The sequence below is a fragment of the Sorghum bicolor genome, chromosome 10, assembly GCF_000003195.3.
Source record: "Sorghum bicolor cultivar BTx623 chromosome 10, Sorghum_bicolor_NCBIv3, whole genome shotgun sequence".
NCBI lineage: Eukaryota > Viridiplantae > Streptophyta > Magnoliopsida > Poales > Poaceae > Sorghum > Sorghum bicolor.
The window spans coordinates 56,935,390-56,956,704 of record NC_012879.2 but is presented as its reverse complement, the minus strand read 5'-3'; the positions used below and the strand labels follow the sequence as shown (position 1 = coordinate 56,956,704).

Here is a 21,315-nt window from a genome sequence, read left to right as displayed (position 1 = left end):
GGGCCCTGCGTTCGAAAATGTGATTTGTTCATATAGAAAAATATATATTATTTATTTACATAAAAAAAGACGCGAGTCAATCCGCTACCAATATATGTTTTATACTGCAGTCAGTTATACCAACACAATTGAACAAAAATTCATAAACTTCTCGGTCATGAATGCCAGTGAGATCTTAACCACCGCCACCACACGGCCAGGGTGGACATTGAACAAGATGAAAATCGCTAAGCCCGAAAGAGATTACCTGAAGAATTCATCCAATATACTGACATTGTTCACATGTTGGTTGAGATGAAGAGATCTCTGCAGAACTGTTACACATGGTGGAGTTCCATGAAAAATCTTAGGCCTTGTTTAGTTCCTAAGAAATTTTGCAAATTTTTAGATTTACCCTCACATCGAATCTTGCAGCACATGCATAGAGTATTAAATATAGATTAAAAAAATAACTAATTGCACAGTTTGCTTGTAATTTGTGAGACAAATCTTTTAAGTCTAGTTAGTCAATGATTGAACAATATTTGTCAAATACAAACGAAAGTGCAACTACACAAGGCATTACATAAAAGAATGATCATGATAACTGAGTCACAGTTAAGCAAGAAAGCATGATTATCCAATTCAGTAAGACCCTTTCTTATGAACTGCATCGGAGTATCACCATCAAAAGGTGCTCCCAGCTTTCATTTTTCTCATTTTTTATGGCTGTTGAAATACAGGTCTATCTCAGCCCTAACTTCATCTGACATTTTTGAAAGCCTTCTAGTGTAATTCATCATCACCCGAACACTGCAAGAAAAAAAAAATCAAAACATAAGCAAATCGTTTTCAAAGATGGAAGTGTTTATCAGAAAGAGAAAAGCAGAGAATGCAAATCACAGAGGAAATACAAACCTTGTAGCTCTCAAGATTGTATTGACAGAACTGTAGTCTCGACACATGCCATTTTTACCAGCAGCAGCTACCCATGTGTTCACTTGGACCGTATCTCCCCTATAGTTATGGCATGTTTCAAACAATATTGTGCCAATTTTTTAGTCCATAAACAAATGCTACACTGCTACAACTATATCTAAACCACAAAACTGCAGTTGAAATTATATTTTCTTTTCTCCAACAAGGTAAACTGAGAATAGAACAACTTGTCACTTGCATTAAACAAATAGAAGTTGTGACAGCTACTGATTTTATGAGCACTCAAGTGATTTTCAGAAGTAGTAAACAAATTAAATGCAGTGAACCAGTCCAGGTCCAGGACATATTCCTATGGCAACCCACAACATTTATTTCTTACTATGAAATCGTTATTTCACCAACGAAATTCAGCTCTGATCCCTCGAGGAGTACAATCCAGGTCATACCTTTTTTATTAAAAAAAATAAAGGACGGCAAAAGGCAACTTAATTCAGCAGTTAGCCATCATTTATCGCCTTACCAAACAAATGACTTCCAATGCCATGGTGTTCTTTTTAACAAAAAACTTTCAATACCTTATTCATTGTGAACTCAGTCATGACAAATAATAAATATAATATTTACACTAATTTTAGGTACGTATCGATGTGTGCCCACACACCTGACATGAATTTTGAACACCAAGAATTTCACACATTCAGTATGGTACTGAAAAGCAACAAAGTAATCATCTCCTTGGTAATGCCTTCAATGTCAGGGGATGGTTAGCTAACAACATAATGTACTAGAATTTTACCTGCTTGGTGACAAACTGACAAGTTTCTGCATAAGTGATCCATGGGCCATGGCTCCACCATGAAAAGTTGAAAAATGACCTCAGTAATCAGCAGTGGTAGGCTGTAGGCAGTCTTGTATTCTGGTACCTTGTTGACATGCTGCTGTTGTGTAGTACACATCAGTAAATCATGATGAGATGCTAACTCCAGCTATAGCCAACTTCTTTCTCTGTAGCAGCATTTCTAATTTGACTTCTCAAATTTTCCATCACATTCCATCTTTTGGTTGATCCATTTACACTGATGAGATGCAGGTATGGCATTTTAGTAGTAGGATTGATGGAAATTAATTGACTTGCTGCATGCTCTGCCAACTTGTCATTGCCATTCAATCGGCTACTGCTCAAGAGAGAAGTCCAAATTGCAAAGTCTGGTTTAAATGGCATTGAGTTCATTAACTCTTCAGCCTGCTCAAGCATGCCTGTCCTACCGAACAGATCAACCATGCAAGCATAATGCATTTTATTTGGTAAAATTCCATAATTACATGTCATCATACTGAAGAAATGTTTGCCTTCCTCCAAAAGGCTCATGTGATTACATGCAGAAAGAATGCCGAGAAATGTGATCTCATCAGGATCAACTTGGGCCTTTTTCATGTTATCAAATGTCTCAATAGCATTTTGACCAAGACTGTTGAATGCATATCCACAAATCATTGTGTTCCATGTCACTACATCTCTGTTGGCCATCCTATCAAAAATGGCTTGGGCAATAATCATTTCACCACATTTGCAATATATACTGATGAGTGAATTCTGAATTAATAAATGTGATCCAAACCCAAGCCTGATAGTAGAAGCGTGAAACTGCTGGCCATGAACAATCATAGAATGATGTGAAAAACAGCTAATAAGGCTAGAAAGAATGGAATCACTTGGCCGTATATTTGACAGTAGCATCTTCTTGTACAGATTAAGTGCGTCACTGTTTAAACCATTTTGAGCAAGCCCATTGATCAAACAGCTCCAGGTCACTAAATCTCGTGTTGGAGATTCATCAAAGAGCTTGTAAGCTTCAGTAACCTTACCTTGATGAAGCAAACCAGCTATCATCACATTGTATGTGACAACAGTCCTTTTTTGCATCCTACAGAAAAGGTCCAGTGCATCATATATATACCCTGCTTTCACATATCCAAAGAGTAAAGTAGTGCAGGACATCACATCTAATTGAGGCATACTGTAGAACACGTCCCGAGCTTTATCAAGCATTCCATTGTCTATAAAACAAGACATCAAAGTAGTAGATGCTTCCAAATTCTTTTCAGGCATCTTTGAGTACAGCTCAACAGCGTCAGGAATTTTTCCATATTTTACATAGCCATTGACCATTAAATTCCATGAGATCTTATCTCTGCCATCCATGGAATAAAAAATCTTTCTAGCCTCATCAATCTTGCCTGCATGGATACAGCCAGATATGATAGCATTCCATGAGCCAACATGCTTTCTTTCCATTTTATAAAACTCCAACTGTGCCTCATCGATATCTAAGGAGTTACAGTACATCACAACTAATGATGCCTCGATGATGTGGTCATGAATAAACCCAGACTTCACAGTGAACCCATGAACACACCTGCCTCCTCCAATACTTTTCAAGCCAGCATAAGCATTAACAATCTTAGCAAGGATTGCATCTGTCACTGCATCCCTACTGCTCATCAAAGTGTTGAATAGTTCAATCACTTCTCTGAATCGCTTGTGGTTGACAAGGCCTCCCATCATGACGCACCATGACACAGAATTCTTTGTGGGCATAAGGTTAAAGAGCTCCAATGCCCACCCCACCTCGTGCACAGTAAAATAGCCTTTGATCATCACAGTCCAGGACACAACATTGCGCTCTGGCATCTGATCGAAGACCCTGCGAGCATCCTCTACCCTGTGGTTCATCACAAGGCCTGATATGAGAGCATTCCATAAGGCCACGTTTGGACTGTCAACATCATCCACAATGCACTCCAGGAAGCTGAACACCCCACAGCTGGCATACATCGTGATCAGGGAGGACCCCACGAACACGTTCAATGAAGATCTGGTCTTGGTTGCAAGCCCATGGATGCACCTCCCCAGAGCTAGAGTCTCCATCCCTGCACAGGCCGACAGCACAGTGGAGAAGGAGGTGTGGTCTGCACAGAACCCCTCACGCCTCATCTCGATGAACACAGTAACTGCACTGTCATGCAACCCGGAACGGGAATATGCAGCCATGAGGGAGTTCCAGGACACGACGTCCCGCTGTGGCATTCTGTCGAACACCTCCCGCACAGCATCCACCCTGCCAGCACGCAGGTGCTGCCCAATCAGCCTGTTTGCTGAGGTTATCGCATCGCAAGCACCTGACATGCATGCCAGGGAGGACATGGAAGGCCCAGTGCGGCGAGCACAGTATGACGCAGCTCGCGCCAACCCAAGCGGCATCACAGAACATGCTGCTGTTGAGCGAGGAATGGGCTCAGGAAAACCACGGCCTTAGTTGTGCCATGCCACTATCTTGCCCATGAGTGGTAGACTGGTAGTGGACCGGACTGAGCCACTGTCTTTCAATTCAGTGAAGTGAATCTGGAATTATAAGCAGCAATTAGTTCCGTATTACCATTTGACTTGACTCATCAAGGTTATAGACATCGTCACAAAGTTTATGGGTCGACAAGGGTCGAGGTACAGGGTCACGGAACGTGGTACGCTACTTGTGAGATTTTTACACTTCGGGTCGAAAATGAACCCGTGAACCTGGGTCGGGGTCGACGAACTCGGGTCGAGGGTCAAAGGTGTCGAACCCGTTTCATGTGACTGGTTATAGATACCATATAATAATCTTATTCTAGTACAAATACTTAGAGGCCTGGTTAATGAAGATGTTTTCACATATACATGCTCCTAGTAGGAAACGAAAATCACCACATATCATCATGTTGGTCACCAAATCTCAACACGCTTCCTCAAATAAAAATCTGTACTTGTTCCAGGGAAGGCGTAATACCATTTCAAAGCTCTGAAAGTGGTAAGGCCAAATACTAAAGTATCTCCAGGAGACACTCCAGATTCCACCCTCTATAACTTCATCTGCCCATCCATTGTAAAAGATTTCCCTCCATATCATTCAGCACTCTGCAAACAGACTAGCCAAATGACCAAATCTCGCCCTCCAAATCCTATATATTTATTGGTATTCAACTTTTTTTTCTAACCACGCTCAAACAAGTTCAGATAGTACAGCAAACTATCTAGTTAACTTTATGCCTCCAGATGATATTAACACTTTATAGACAATGTCTAGCAACAACTTATGATATCTGAAGAACTATGTGCCATTGTAAGTAAAAAATTCAGATAGTGCAGTAACTATTCAAAGAACTCGGTACCATTCAAGTCGGATAGTGCCATTATAATAAGTAAAAAGAATCAGTAATGGCAATGCTGTTACTTCACAGAAATCAATCTCCCTAGGAGAACTTTGCAAAGCACAGTGATAAATTCATACTTGCGCTCCTCCCCAAGACCGAGATACAGAAAACTTCCATATAGACAGATACAGAACAGAAACAATTCTTCCCGAGTATACAGTTCTTCACCAAAGTCAGCAAGAACATCAGCAAAAAAACAGAAGCAACTTCTCCACCCAATCCACACTTCTTCCCATCCCAATCTTGTTTTCCCCTTCTCCCAACTCAACATCATCTCCATCTCCCCTTAGGGCGCGGTGGGCAGCAATTCAAGGGCGGAGTCGACTCTGGGAGAAAAGCATGCGCGGCCACGCGACGCATCGGCCGACGGCCGGGAAGGAAGAGGGTCGCATTGGCTAGGGAAACAGAGAGGAGACGAAAAATGGCAGCAAAGAGGAGGACGGAGGAGCTCTCACCAGGGTCGTCGAGGTCGGGGAGCACCGGCTTCGTCGCAGAAGCGCCCGTCGCGGCTGGCCTGCCTGCTGCGGCTGCACGGAAACTGAGCGAAACAGGGGCAAACCTATCGCTACATCAGCGTGGGGCGGCCGCCGCAGGTAGCTGGCAGCGTGGGGCAGCCCCCGTCGATCAGGCTCCCAAGCCGCGCGAAGGATCGATGTGCCGACGGCGGGGAGTAGAAGTTGAGGACGACGCCCGAGCCCCCCTCTGCGCCTGTGTTTCGGGTTAGGCCTTGTTTAGCTTAAAAAAAATTTGCAGTCCGTTAAATCTTGCAGCACATGTATAAATATAGATAAAAATAAAAAATAATAATTTGATTGTAAATAACGAGATAAATTTTTTAAACTTAGTTAGTTTATAATTAAATAATATTTGTCAAATAAAAACGAAAGTGTTACACCGCTCTAAAATCCAAAATTTTTTAAAACTGAACAAAGCCTTAGAGAAAAGAAAAGAGAGAGGCCGTGAGAGGTGATGACAATAAGGAAAAAGTCTACTTTTCCTCCCCTAATTTCACGGAAGTTTAATTTTTCTCCTTTAACTATAAAACCGGGTAAACCATCTCCCTTAACTTTTTAAATCGTACATTTTATCTCTCTAAAATAGTCATTTTATCTCCCTAAAATAGTTTTGAAGGTGGTTTTGCTACAGTGAATAATAGTTTTGCTATTGTGACAATTGTTTTGTCTTTTCCTTTTTTAATTATTTCGGTTAAATCTTTAAAAAATCATAGTAAATCATAAAAAATCATAAAATAGAAAATCCAATTTTATTGGACTCCACATAAGTAGATCTACACAATGAACATATAATATGGTATGCTTTAGTACAAAATTTTTGCTATAAAGGTTTTGTCTTTTTCTTTTTTATTTATTCTGGCTAAATACTTAAATTATAGAAAAATTATAAAATATAAAATATAATTTTGTTAGACTCCACATGAGCATATGTATACAGTAAATATATAATATGATATGCTTTAGTATATTTTTTTGTTGTAGTTTTAGATATATGCTTTTCTGTAATTAATTGAAATAATTCATAGATGTAGCTTATAAAATTATTTATCGAACTAAAATATACATATATTATATGTTCATTGTGTATATATACTCCTATGGAGTCTAAAAAATAGACTTTATACTTTATATTTCTCTACGATTTACTATGATTTTTCAAAGATTCAGCTAAATAAATAAAAAAAGAAAAGGACAAAACATTCGTAGCAAAAACTTTGTACTGAAGCATACCATATTATATGTTTACTATGTAGATCTACTTATATGAAGTTAAAAAATTAAATTTTCAATTTTATGATTTTTATGTGATTTACTATGAATTTTCAAACATTCAGTCAAAAAATTAAAAATGAAAAGGACAAAACCACCGTCACTGTAGCAAACCACTATTCATTGTAGCAAACCGACTTTGAAACCGCTCCAGGAAAGTAAAATGCACTGTTGGTTTGAAAAGTTGAGGGAGATAGTTTGTCTGGTTTTGGAGTTTGAGTAAAAAAGTGGATTTTTGCGAAAATTGAGCCTTACAGCGACGGGCGTTGGGCGAGATTTATGACGTGGATCGTATGGGCCGTCTTTTCAGGTCCAGGCTCAAAAACAAGCACAGCTGGCCCAACAATCCCAAATACCGCTCTTCTATTTTTTTAGAATTAGGAAAAAAAATCTACTTTTCTTTCCTCAACTTTTACGAAAGTTCACTTTATCTCTCTCAACTCTAAAGTTGGATAAATCATTTTCATTAATTTTTGAAGTCGTGCATTTTATCGCCCTAGAATGGTTTTGAAGGCGGTTTTGCATGGTTTTGCTACGGTGGGGTTTTGTCTCTTTTTTTTTCTTTTTTTAAATTATTTTGGCGAAATATTTAAAAAATTATAGTAAAACAGAAAAATTATAAAATGAAACATCTAATTTTTTTGAACTCCACATGAGTAGATTTATATCATAAACATATGGAGCAAGGAAAAACTACTATTTGTGGCTCCTCTGATAATATAGCATCGAGTCAAAGCTTGACGGAGCTCGACCAAGCAGGACCTAAAGATGAAAGCATTCCTCTATTTATTCAAATACTACATACAGTGAGGTTGGCCATATTATATGTTGCTTATGAAAACGGGGTTCACCTGAGGCAAGTGAGTCCTCGTCTCCTAAGAAGATTTGACTTCAATCTTCACCTTTTGCATCCCTGGAGCACATTATCTCCTTTCTCAATTCTCTTTTTCTAAATTCTGCTTTTACCAATGGATGTTCACCTTTCTTGATTCTCCTTTATCTTCCTAAGGGCAGCCCGCAGCCCAAGCGCAGGTGTATAGGATTAGGATCAATGGTCTCAGACAAAAGCACTGATGAGTCTATCCTAGACAATTGATTCTCCCATCGCAGGTATACAATACCAATCCTTTCTAACAGAGGCGGAGCCACCTATATGGCGAGCTCGGGCGTCCGCCCTACCTCTCCTCCGAGTCCAGCGAATAGAGGGATTGAGGGAGTTCGTCTGGGCCGTCTATTGAACAAGGCCCGCCCACCCATCGGCCATCCACGCCACCACGCCACCTGCATACGGCAGAGGCAGTAGGGCAAGCACCAAGCAGCATCCTGCATACGGCATCCGCCTCCGTGCGCTGCCTCCACGGCTCCACGCCGCCATCCGCCTCCGTGCGCCGCCATCCGCCTCCGTGCGCCGCCTCCACGCCACCATCCGCGCCGCCATCCGCCCCCACCAGCTGCTGCACTGCCTCCGCGCCGCCATCCGCCTCCGTGCGCGCGCGGCGCGCCGCGCGGTCGTGCCTGTGCTCTGTGCCTTTGCCCCACGCGGCCACGCCCCCACCAGCTGCTGCTCGTACTCTGCCCCACCGGCCGCCGCCGGCCGCCCTGCAGGTCTGCACTCGGCACGCGCCGCACACCGACCGAACTGCGGCCTACGGCGACGACGACTGCCCTACCTCATTTCTTTGGCTGGCTCCGCCACTGCTTTCTAAGCTTGACAGGAAGCTTTGTCAGAGTTTTTGTAAGTTTCTTTTTCTCAAAACGCTCGACAGGAAGCTTTGTCAGAGTTTTTGTAAGTTTCTTTTTTCTCAAAACGCTCTCCAAACCGTATGCTCCGCCTAAGCTATCGCGGCCTCTACAAGATCCTCTAACTGTCAACAAAGTCGGTGGTGGTTTGGATACTGGCCTTGTTAAAAAAAATTGCAAAATTTTTTAGATTTTTCGTTACATCGAATCTTTAAACACATGCATGAAGTATTAAATATAGACGAAAATAAAAACTAATTACACAGTTCACCAGTAATTTACGAGACAAATTTTTTGAGCCTAAATAATCTATGATTAGACAATATTTATTAAATACAAACGAAAGTATTATAGTGTTTATTTTGCAAAAAAAAATGGACTAAACAAGGCGCTGACATCGAGGATGAAACTACTATAGTATCAGTATACACACAGTAGCGTTGGGAGTGGCCTGACGAGTGCCCACATTATCTCCTTTGTACTGGAGGTTCTTCACCTTTTTTGTGTGCTGTGCAGCTGTGCTCTGTTTCCTCAATCCCTCTGCTTTCTTGCCACTTTGGTTTCTGTCTGCGAAACGTCATGAGGCTTGTGCTTGTTTCATAATGTACCTTTTGTCAGTTTATTATTTGTAGGTCATATTAAGTAGTACTCCTGTAACTTGATGAATTACTTTTGTTAGTCTAACACGTATTTTGCATGCCTTAGAGCAGTCCTAACGCACCAGTATGGCTTGTAGCCTCAACCTTCCACGGTGACTTACATCTCTATGTCATGAATATTGGTGTTTCTGCAGACCAGCATAGTACCCTGCAGAAGCAGCTGCTGCCCCAACTGACACCCATCCAATTTTGCTATGGGAGAGAGTTGCTGCCTCAAAAGAGTATGCGCACATGTATTTACTGTCATCATTGCTTTAGACAAATGCAGGAAGGAGGGTTGGCTAGCGCTGGGTAGTTATGTCTTTCAGTTAAGAAGAAAACAAAAGTTTGTGTATAAGAGCTTAGCATTTCTGTCGCTATAATATCCATATGTCACAGTGTTTGGGCACGCTCGTTACTCTAAGAGTAAGAGTCTGTTTGGCATGGCTCCTCACGAGAGGCTCCTTTAGAGGAGCCGGAGCCGTTTTGGTGAAGCCATAAATTGTGGCTTCGCCAAAACGGTTCTGACTCCTCTACTTTTATCTCAAAACAGCTTCTCTAGAAAAACGTTTGGCAGAGCTCCTCTCGAGGTCAGAGCCGGAACCGAAGAGAAGCCCAGCAAAACAGGCCCTAAGAACACTATGTGGGATGTCCCAAGCCCCTTTTTAATTGAACTTAGTTATTTGATCCTAAAACGAATTTCATTTTGGTTCTTGGCCCTTCAGTTAGTTTGACAAGGTAATGATGTTAAAAACAACACGAAATGACTCTTTTATCCTTGGAGCCGAATGCAACGCAACAGCTTACTGTAGAGTCGTCATAGGTCTTTCAGTCTGTCTACTGTCATTAATTTTCCAAAAAAAATAAAATACAATATTTTTTCAAGCATTTATATATATACCTTTTATGCATGTTATTTATAAAAAAATATTGGCTCCGTTCGTAACACGATCCGTCTCAAAGTTATTTTTTTATTTCGCAGTCGACTTCCGACCTTCCTTTCCACTTTCCATCGTTCGTCACCACCTTTTATTTTGTCTCGTCTCGCTCACAGTTGGGCCTTTAGGTATAATCACATTCGCATCGCATTGCTGCCCGTCTCCTACGCTACACTACGGCTGTGTTTAGTTACGAAATATTTTGCAAAATCACTACACTAAGTGTTTTGTTGGTATGTGACAAATATTATCCAATCATAGACTAATTAGGCTCAAAAGATTTGTCTCGTATATTTCGGCCAAACTGTGCAATTAGTTTTTATTTTTATTTATATTTAATACTTCATGTATGCGTCTAAAGATTCGATGTGACGAGAAATTTTGAAAAATTTTGTGTTTTGAAGTGGAAGTAAACAAAACCTACACTACACACATGAACCGGCCGCCAGAGATGATGGCCGGAGTGCGAAGTGTACCATTGCCGACTGCACCGGCGGCGGGAGCTGATGATTCCCTCGTCACAACCCTTTCTCTCTATGGCCTTGTTTAGTTCCAATTTTTTTTGCAAAAGACATTGCAACACTTTTGTTTGTATTTGACAAATATTATTTAATTATAGACTAACTAGACTTAAAAGATTTATCTTGTAAATTACAGTCAAACTGTGCACAGGAAATCTATGTATGCGCCGTAAGATTCGATGTAATAGAAAATCTAAAGTTTTTTTGCAAATTTTTTAGAAACTAAACAAGACCTATGTCTTTATCATGCACAGTTGCAGGCAGCCTCTTGCTCTCCGAACATAGTACATACATATATCTCACCACTCGCAAATACCTCTTCTATTTTATTCTAGCTTCACCACTGGCTGTGAGCTAACAAATTTGCCAGTATGATTATTATCCTACCAACGGAGGCAGCTGGTTCTGTTGTGCCCACAAGCAAGTACCTAGCACATGCACTTGTGTTGTCATGTACATTGAGCCCATCTTCGCGGTAGTCAACTTTAGCAAATTTGACCGTACCGGGACATATCAGTATCAGTAGTTTATTTCCAGTATGGTTATGGAGGGAATTAGGTCACCAGGCGATGCATTAGCATCGTGCATATACCAACTTGCCTCTTCGCCTTTCACTGCTGGATTGTTACCCCTTGCCTTGCATCTTAAGTTGTTACGGCTCGCCACCTTTTGCGTCACTACTTTTCACATTCCTTATTATTATCCACTCCTTAGTCCTCACCCTATGTAGAATTGTAGATTACTCGTATCTATACCTACTAATAAAGAGCCAAAATTTCAGTCTGCCCTTTTTTTTTCTGCCAATCTACAGTCCACAATCTCCAGTCTGCAGTTCTTACGTTACATCCGTATAGGTTAAATAGCCACAATCTCCGGTCTGCAGTCCGACAGGCCAGCGACGGCTAGAGAGCCAGCCTCGCCGCCACGTCCCAGCGCATCGTCTGGTGGTTTTTTCGTCTGGCTATTTCTTAACTATTATGGATTCGATTTCCACGATGGGATCAAACTAAATAGAATACGGATTTCTTTAGTGTATGGTACATGGACTATGCCGTACGAGAGTCAAGTCCAGACCGAGAGTTTCAATCCCAACAGAAAACAAAGAACAAATATAGAATCTTAAAAAAGAGTTGGTGCCCATCACCTGTGCTCCATCCAAACACGGGTAATATAGATGAAGGTATATGACAACAAGAAAACAAATATCCAACAAGAAATTCGAACACATTCAACACATAAAAAGAAAGGGGCGAGCAATCATCGTGGCCTCCAGTGAGATCTGCATAGTACCCTCAGTCACAGCCACGCTTTAAAGCTCTGATCAACACAAAAAAGCATTTTCTTAGATGGGAGAAGAGCAAAAGGCAACAACATTAAATATATTTGAGAACTGGTGTTGTGGCGTCTCCTACCTCCAAATAGCATCACGTCATCCAGATCTAGACCTCTAGCGACCGACAGGACCGCATGAGCGAGCAAGATGGATGAGCGGATGTCGTGCACCACGCCGGCGTGTAGGCACCCTACGGTGGCTCTGACAAGCTCCACCTTGAGCTCTTCGGAACTAGCGCACGGTGAGGGAACGTGGAGTGCGGAGGCGCTGCTGGCTGCTGGCGTGCTGCTGGTTGACGGCTGAGGAAGGGATAGGTTGGAGTCTTGGAAATGGGCTTAGGGTTAGCGACACGTATATATACCATGCTACGAGACTGGGCCTTTAATGGGCTGCACAATTGGTTCATCTGCACTCCAATACGACGCTAAGCGACGCGGGTTGGCGGCGTTGATCAAGATCGAATCCATGCTCTTTTAGGCTGACAGGATAAATTGGCCCATAGGGGGTATTACCTGGACCAGGTTATAGCCTATGCGTGCAGCTGTTCAACATGCTAAGTGAGCCAAAAGTTGTTTAAGTCTAAATAAGTTTATTGCTTGTTGCTAAAAAGATTAATATTTTTTAGTTTACTTTCAAGTAAGTTTCTTTTCTGCACTTTTTAAGATTTAGTATTACAAAAAGGTTATATGCTACATTATTGGCCATGGAAGTTTGGAATTGATGGTACGGATATAATTATTCATCACCCGTTACAACGCCACGTAGCTTTAGATGACCATGTAGTAGTATGTCTTGTTACGGCACATGGACATATTTGCTACTGGCATAAATACTAGACAATAAATTATACACCCCGGTGCAACGCACGGGCATGTTTTGCTAGTATAGTACATACATATGCATTTATTTTTATGAATGCACGTACAATTATTCTACCCAAAGACTAGAATAATTTTTTTAAGATAATGGTAGATTAAACGTCTGGATTGTTCTTTCAATAAAGAATCAGGCCATCCGAGCGCTTAGCTGGCCCCCTTCGCAGTTTGGTCTTTCTGATCTCAAATGAAAAACTTGAAAGTGTAAAGTTGTAGATCCCACGAGGGCTACAACTTGATATAGAAAGTATCTCCATTTAACACCATATAATAAATATATGATTTTCTAGGGTGACAAGTGCTTGTACATGATTAAGATATACTGTTGAAAACTTATTTAATTTTTTAGCATCTTAACAACCTCAGATTAAAAACTCAAAACTAGTAGATCTTGTAGAGAGCTATAATTTTTGTATAAAAATCATCTTCATCTAAGATCGTATAAAAAAAAATACAATTTTTTTTCTAAGGTTGCTCCTTGTCGCGTCAATTTGGTTAGCGTGATGCTACAGTGCTGCCGCGCCACACAACAAGGATTTCTAGATGGAAATCATTGTTTTGCAGATCATGTCACATCGATGTATGTGATGCGGTAGCGTGTTTTGGTCACACCGGGGACTTAGGGTCTGTTTAGATTGGAGATAAAAATTTTTTGGGTGTCATATCAGATGTGTCGGGAGGAGTTTTTAGATATTAATAAAAAAACAAATTACATAGCTTGTTAGGAAACTAAAAGACAAATCTATTAAGTATAATTAATCTGTCATTAGCACATGTGGGTTACTGTAGCACTTAAGGCTAATCATGGAGTAACTAGGCTTAAAAGATTCGTCTCGCGATTTTCAACCAAACTGTGTAATTAGTTTATTTTTTATGTACATTTAATGTTCCATGCATGTGTCCAAAGATTCGATGGGATGGATGAAAAATGTTTAGGCAGAGAACTAAACAGGGCCTTAGACGCGGCCAAACAGATTAGATTCAAAAATAAAATAATAACCATGTTAATTTTAAAAATTGTTTTTTAAAAAAGTTAAAAAACACAATATGCCGGATTATACCTTGTGGATAACATCTACAAACGGTCCAGTAGCAATTATATATACTAATTAACACGCTGTAAAAGTGTAAAGTATAATTTTTTTAAAAGATATATATAACGTGCTGTAAAAGTGTAAAGTAGAATTTTTTTTAAAAAAATATCATTCTATTTGTTGTTCCAAAGATATAGTACTCATACCGAATTATTATCAACTCGAATTGTCTCGGTTCGTCATCCACTAATTGTTGCACTTGAGCCTTCAGCTTTCTATCTGGATGACTGGATCCTCCCACCTTTCTGTCTCCGTACATAACTTTCCGGCGCTCGTCCTTGTTTAGGTCCTGGATGAAAAGTTTTTTACATATTGTAACACTTTTGTTTGTATTTAGCAATTATTTTTAAATATAGATAAACTGTACAATTAATTATTATTTTATTTATATTTAATATTATATATATACCATAAGATTTGATCAGTGCCGGTCCTATAATTTTAAGGGCCCATTCGACGAATTTATCATGATGGCCCCTCTAGATCATACACATATAAAATCTTATAATATATAGGTACTAATTTTATTTACAAAGCAAAAGTGAATCCAACAATATATTCCCTCCATACCTATATATAACAAAAGAAAGTCGTTTTGCACAAAATTTGGGTCAAACATTAGGAATATAAATAATAATAACTTTTAAATTGTTGAGTTTTAAAACATAAAAAACATGAATAAATATATTTTCTCCATGGTCGCCGTTGTCGTGCACTGTTCCCCGGCGTCCAACTCTCCGCGGTGACGCGGCTCGGTTCCGCGTGTGCGCGTCGGCGTGTCACGAACTCGCTAGTCACGATGTTACCTTCTAGAGTGTGGTGTGGCTCCTCGCTTCCTTCTCTACTTGAAGACCAGAAGGAAAAGAAAACTGAGAAAGAAAGACCGATGTTACCTTCTTAAGCTGGTTGATCAGTTCTCTGTCTTATAAACCGTATTTTTTTATTAGCCAATAGTGTTTTTCTCTTACGATAAATTAGTGAACAATATTTTCAGCCATGACTTTTGAGATCAGCGAATAGGCTCGGTTGAGCTTGCATTCATGGGCGGATCTAGGGGTATTCCCCAGTATTTTCGGGAATACCCAACTATTTTAGTACACTTTTATGTAAATATGTATATATACTTATATATATAAATATATAATGCTATAATATATATAGTATTTTTACACATTTAAGCTCAAAGCATATAAAAAACTAGCATTTCAGTTAGAAGTCTATATTCTAAAAAGAAAATATTAGTTTAAAGTTGCTGACTCGCAGTACGATTGACTATATTTTAAACCTATAAAATTGACTTTGTGGAAGTGGGAATACCCAAGTTTGAAATCCTGGCTCCGCCACCGCTTGCATTGGGTCTAGGTCTATAATTCTAATCGCATTCTCATTGCTGCCCGTCTCCTCCTACGCTACGCTACACACACATGAGCCTGTTTTGCTCACAGAGGCAACAGGTTTTTTTTTGAAGAAATTAACAGGTCCTGTTTTGCTCACACAAACAAGTACCTAGCACAGACACACTCCTCCAAATTTGAACTGTGTGTGTTGTCATGTACGTTGGGCGGTGAGAGCCCATCTTCGCGGTAGTCAACTTTAGCAAATTTGACCAAACCGCGATATATCAGTATTAGTTGTTTATTTAATTTCCTTTATGGTTATGGAGGAAATTAGGTCACCAGAGCATGCATTAGCAATTAGCATCGTGCCTATACCACCTTGCCTTTTCGCCTTTCACTGCTTATTTGTTTCTTACTCCTTGCCTTGCATCTTAAGTTGTTACCGCTCGCCACCTTTTGCGTCACTACTTTTCACGTTCCTTATCCACTCATGACCCGATGTAGATACTTGTATAACATACATAATTTTTATGAACGTATATGCACATTTATTTTCTACCTAAAGACTAAGCTGATAGATCTTAAAATAAAAAAAAAATCACTGTAGACGTGCCTTGCTGATGAGAAGTACATCGCCTAACCCTAAAAGAATGGTGTTGTTAAGTTTTATAATATATTTTAAAAAAATACAAACATCCACGCTAAGTCGAGAATTTATAGATGAGATGCATAAGCATAGGCGGAGTTAGTTAGGTGTACAGGTGGTTCATGAACCATCCTAAAATTTAATCTGAGGTTAAACTACAGTAGATGAACTCTTTAAAACCATAAAAATTACACATAGATCATTGTATAGTTTAGTTTTACATTTAAAATGGATCACTCTTGTTCTAGATCCTAGCTACGCCGTAAGTTAAACCATGAGAAACCTAATAACCAGCCGAGCGCTGCTTAGCTGCCCCTTGTGCATGCAGTTTGGGCTTTCTGAACGCGCGCTTTCCTCGCCTTTATAAACACTTCAGGAGGCATCCTCCTCGGTCATCGAGACCACTGAACACTATCACCACAGCACACCACCTTGGGCCACGAGAGAGTGTGCAACATCAAATTCTGCTAGCTCCTGCGAACGAGATCGATCGAGACTAACACAGGAAATGGCTAACGTGCCTAGACACGACGAGGCAGACCATGTGATGGGCGGCGTCCACCCCGCCCCCCGCCCTTTCGTCGACCACGTCCAGCGCCGCCTCCTCAACGCCGGCCGCCTCCTCCTCACCGGCGGCTGGCTCGTCCTCACCCACCACACCGTCGGCAACGACGACCGCGCCATGAACGCCGAGCACGCTCTGTTCGGCTTCGCGCTTCTGCTTCTCGGCGTCTTCCTGGTCATGCTGTCGCCGGTGGCCCCTCGGTTCCCGGGAGCAACACGGTTTGGCACCGCCGTGGCGGACGCCGTCCTCTTCTACTACTTGTTGGTGGAGTTGGCGCCGGCCGGGAATTATTAGCTACTGGATTTGAATTAGCTAGCGCGCGCAACTTTGTGGATCCCGTGGTTTGGAGAACAAATGATCACCATAATATTTAAACTGGTTTATCTAGTTTGGATTGCCCTGTGTGCTGCCCTGTTTCGTCCCTCTCTGCCCAGCCCTATGGTTTAGTTCTGGCTGCCTCTAGTGACTGCTGCGAACGTCGTCGCGACATTTGTGCTCGTATGTAACACTTGTGCTTATATATTGTATATATACAGTATTAATTGCCAGTTTGCTAGTATTTTGTATGAGTTTGTTCGCATATCTGAAAAGTTATAATTAAAAGTACCGTTTGCTGATCTGTTATAAGAGAAAACACTGTTGAATGAGATTCAAAGCGAACAGGCTCTGTAGATTGTGCCTTCCTGTTGTGAACTTGTGTGGTGATGTTTACGCCGCTCGTCTACGTTATTGTAGCACGGGGAGCAATTGAACTATGTATATACAGGTCTTGGATGTCAGAATCTTTCACTCCAGCACATAGAACAGGAAGGCCGATTGCAGCAGCAAGGACAAGACGAGCATATCACAAGTTCACAACAGAGAAATTTTCCTTTTTTGACAAACCTAATCTTCTGAGGCAGAGTCAAAAGAACTGTCGATGCAGAACAAAATACAGTACTACTGTATTATCTTTATAACCTAATTTTTATTCATAACTATTAATGGACAAATTAATCTTAACAATTTCTCAACATAAATTTTCTGACACAATGTTTCTATAGTAATTATACGAATAATATAACTTATACATATAAGTTTTTGTTATCTAACAATTCTTTATTACATAATTTGTTCTGGACCAACTTCTATTTTTTTTAAAAAAATGCTGATAGCATATAGAGAGAAAAATGATAGATTAGTATAAAAATAAAAAAGAAAAACCGATTAGAGGCAGGCATAAGACTATAAGAGCAAGGAGGGACGAGTGACAATCATGAGCAAAAATGACGGCCCAATCTGATTCCAATGTTTGGGCGAGCGGGGCCATATGGTTCGCAGGCCTTGCATGCAAGGCCAGGGCTGGCTCTAAGGGAGGGGCAGGCAGTGCGAGCGTCGGAGGCCCATAGAGCTTGGGGGCCCAAGACAATATAGGTAATTAGTACATATAATTTTCTATTTGGCATATTATAGCATTTGAAGATCCAAGACAAACCAGTCAAAGCTGTAGATTACTCTTCCTTCCGGTCCTATTCTATATAGTGGTAGGGAAACAACAGATACACACGCCATCACATTAAGCAACACACCAACAGTTATGATCGATTAGTATTTTCAATTTTTTATTTGTGTTGTGTATTCGCTATGCTCGTATAGTGCTAGGGCCTAGCATTATAAATTTATAATTTAATGTAGTTATCTGAATATATTAGATGTTGCCTAAGAAGCATTTGTCGGGTACTCAAAAAAGAAAAAAGAAAAAAGAAAGAAAACAAGAAGAATAAAGTATTGTTATGTTTTATGAATTATACATATATTGTAAAATAATTTTTATTATCTATACTATATATAGTAATTTTGATATAAAAGTTAGTTGAACGAGCCATTATCTTCTTACTTGTCCAAAGACCTTTAAAATTATAGAGCCGGCCAGGTGCAAGGCCACCTGACGTCGAACCAAAATGCTACCGTCGTCGTATGAGAGCGCGGAGAACAAACAAGGCTGAGCCATATGCAAGCTGCCCTTTCTGCTGCAGTCAGTGCTTCCTCTGTCCATGCACACATTCCCCTGCCCTTGCTACAATGTTATTCCTATATTCTGACGTCAATGACAGGTTCAGACGAACAATCTGATCCATCAGAAGTACAACATTCCTAGCAATTTCCTACTGACAGTGACAGTGGCAGGAACAGCTCTAATCAAACTACCAATAGCAGCCTCAAGTCCAGCGATCTACACCGCGGCGACGTTCACGACCCCGGCAAGGCCCTCGGCCATCTCGGCACCTGCCCCGTTCGGTGCTGTGGCCGCGGCCACGGGATCATTCCTGTGCATTGGCTGCGGCCGTGGCGACAGCCTTTGCCATGAGGCGATGCTTGCAGCGTCTCAGCAACATTCGGGGGCAAAGCCATAAAGTTGAATTTTTTAAAAATTTTACGGTCATAAGGGGGCATATAGGCCCTTGCCCCCTTGTCTCCACTCCTGGCAGCATTGCAGCAAACTTGAGCACGAGGTAGAGCAGGGACACCCGGCCTCCTCCCAACTCCAGCCAAGGTGAGGAAGGCGAGCGAGAGGGAGCTGTGCTTGCCGTCTTTTCAGCGGACCGCCGGGTTACTGTCTGCCAGACTGGGTCAGTGCCGGGGAGTGGAATCACAATATTGACGGTTGCGTTGGAGACAAGCTGCGTTGGTGATACAGCCGGCGGTGGGGCTGCTGGTGCCTCCTTCGAGGCTGGGGTGGCACTGGGGCGCAGCACCATGGTGTCGTTGCCAACCACCATCGCCGTTGGTGCTTCAAGCGGTAGTAGAGCCACCGGTGCCTCTCACAACGTTAGGGTGGTGCCGTACGTGGCGTGGCACCATGGTGCTGTTGTCGAGGGCCCATGACACCCCCCCACCACCTTTGTGAGTGTTTTCAAATAAAAATATTACCAAGTGTAAAGTTGTAGATTGTTTTGATAAGTACAAATTTTCTATAGATCAGGTCAACATCCAATGTAGTTTGATATTTCTAAATTTTGAAATCTTAAAATACTAAATGAACATTTAGAAATGTTACTATCTAATGACTTCAAATCAAAAACTTGTTAACTAGAAAGCTGTAGATCGTATTGAGAACTATAACTTTTGTGTACATCATGTCAACATCATTTGAAAATATTTTAAATTTCAAAATCTAATAGCTTCAAACATAGTTTTCAGGCTTCAAACAATTTAAAATAAAAAATATCAACTAAAAATTTGTAGATCTAGTTGAGCTCTACAATTTGGTATGAAGTTTTCTTTACAGAGTTCACATAAAAAGTTATGAATTTTTATTTAGACAACTATTTAGAGGCGGCTCTTAGAATGATCATCTATGTTAATCAATTTTTAAGCAAACTCTTAGAATGACCTCTTTGCTAATAGTCATTTTTAGAGGTAGACTTAGAGCATCTTCAAGAGACTTTGTATATTCTTCCTAAATGCTAGGAATAGCAATTTTGGTGAAAAACTACTCTCCAACAACTTCTCTAAATGGTCATCCAAATATAGCCATTGTCAATTCTAGGTTTTTCTCTAGCCAAATATAAAAGACGAGAATGACTCTCTAGAGTGCGCATGAGATTTAGCAAAACTGCTGGAAAGTAAAAAAAAATATAGAAAGCGATTTTTATGCAAATGGCTCTCTAAATGATGATTTAGAAAGGCTCTTGGAGATGCTTTATTTTGTAAAATAACAAGGCTGTTGTGAACTTCTTTTTTTAAAGCAGTTTTCTTTTTTACAAAATGGCTAAACAATAGAATTTGGCTATTAAGTTTAGCCAAACTCTTGGAGTTGCTTTTATTGGGATGTCCATCTTTCTTACTCTCTCCGTCCTAGTATATAAGGTGTAACCACTTTTTGCTCATGTTCCATAATATAAGAATGCTCACAAATATAAATGCAGTACACTATTAGTGTTGTGAGAGAGAACTAAATGTGTTCTTCGTCTTTGAAGCAGAGGTGATTACGCCTTACCAGAACGAAGGGAGTACAAGACACGTTCAAATTCACGCATATATGCTAATTCATTTTTAGAGGATGACAACGTTACTGTCCAGTGTAGTAGTGGACACACTCAGCTGGGTGTTACTTTGCCGTATCTCTTACCCACACACAACTTGTTGGAAAGCGCGTTGTCTGATGCAGCAGCTAAGCTGGGTGGCTGTCCAAATCTCAGGTCGATCTGATGGCCATATAACGAGTCAACCGAAGTCAACAACGGTGGATGCGCGCTATGCCACGACGGCTTCTCTGATTCTCTCGATCCCATCGAGTCGTTGCTCTTTACCCCTCCCAAATTCCAACACGAGCTCTAGACGATGGACATCACTCGATCTAAATAAAGTTTGCTCTGATGGATTCGTGTGCAGTAATGAAAAGAAAGCTTGCATTATTGGTTCTTTGGTAGCATGTCAACCATGGGGCGTCTACAGAATTGGGCATGCAAGTTGATCCCTAAAGTGTTGGAGCAGAGGTGGAAGGCGAAGAAATCTGAAGACCACGACAAGCGGGGTGGTTGCTGGCTTGCCGTCAGCGCGGGCGCAACCCCGTTTAGTTTGCTAAAAGAAACGTTTTTTATAACTATAATAATCAGTGTCCAATTATAAATTAATTATGTTTAAGAAATTCATATCGTGAATACATACTGTAGAATTTATTATTTTTTAATCTATA

At 40.7% G+C, this 21,315-nt stretch overlaps 1 protein-coding gene and 1 long non-coding RNA gene across 4 annotated transcripts; both read right to left on the bottom strand.

The window, feature by feature from the left end:
* Window positions 491-5,896, bottom strand: LOC110430999 (pentatricopeptide repeat-containing protein At4g02750-like). Of its 3 annotated transcripts, none has more exons than XM_021449420.1 (4): window positions 5,622-5,896; window positions 4,743-5,492; window positions 898-4,321; window positions 491-792 (listed from the first exon to the last, which is right to left on the bottom strand). In XM_021449420.1, the coding sequence occupies exon 3, from the start codon at window positions 4,178-4,180 to the stop codon at window positions 1,895-1,897; it is 2,286 nt and encodes a 761-aa protein (XP_021305095.1). In that variant the 5' UTR covers window positions 4,181-4,321; window positions 4,743-5,492; window positions 5,622-5,896; the 3' UTR covers window positions 491-792; window positions 898-1,894. The 3 variants fall into 3 exon arrangements, with proteins under 3 accessions (XP_021305095.1, XP_021305096.1, XP_021305094.1); XM_021449421.1 differs by lacking the exon at window positions 4,743-5,492 and having other exon boundaries at window positions 898-996; window positions 1,715-4,321; XM_021449419.1 differs by lacking the exon at window positions 4,743-5,492.
* Window positions 11,879-12,457, bottom strand: LOC110430910. The gene is made up of 2 exons (XR_002448345.1): window positions 12,200-12,457; window positions 11,879-12,104 (listed from the first exon to the last, which is right to left on the bottom strand). It is a non-coding gene; the product is annotated as an uncharacterized LOC110430910 (long non-coding RNA).

Coding starts and splice junctions, on each gene's coding strand:
- LOC110430999 (XM_021449420.1), bottom strand. CDS start 4,180: ATGCCGCTTGGGTTGGCGCGAGCTGCGTCATACTGTGCTCGCCGCACT.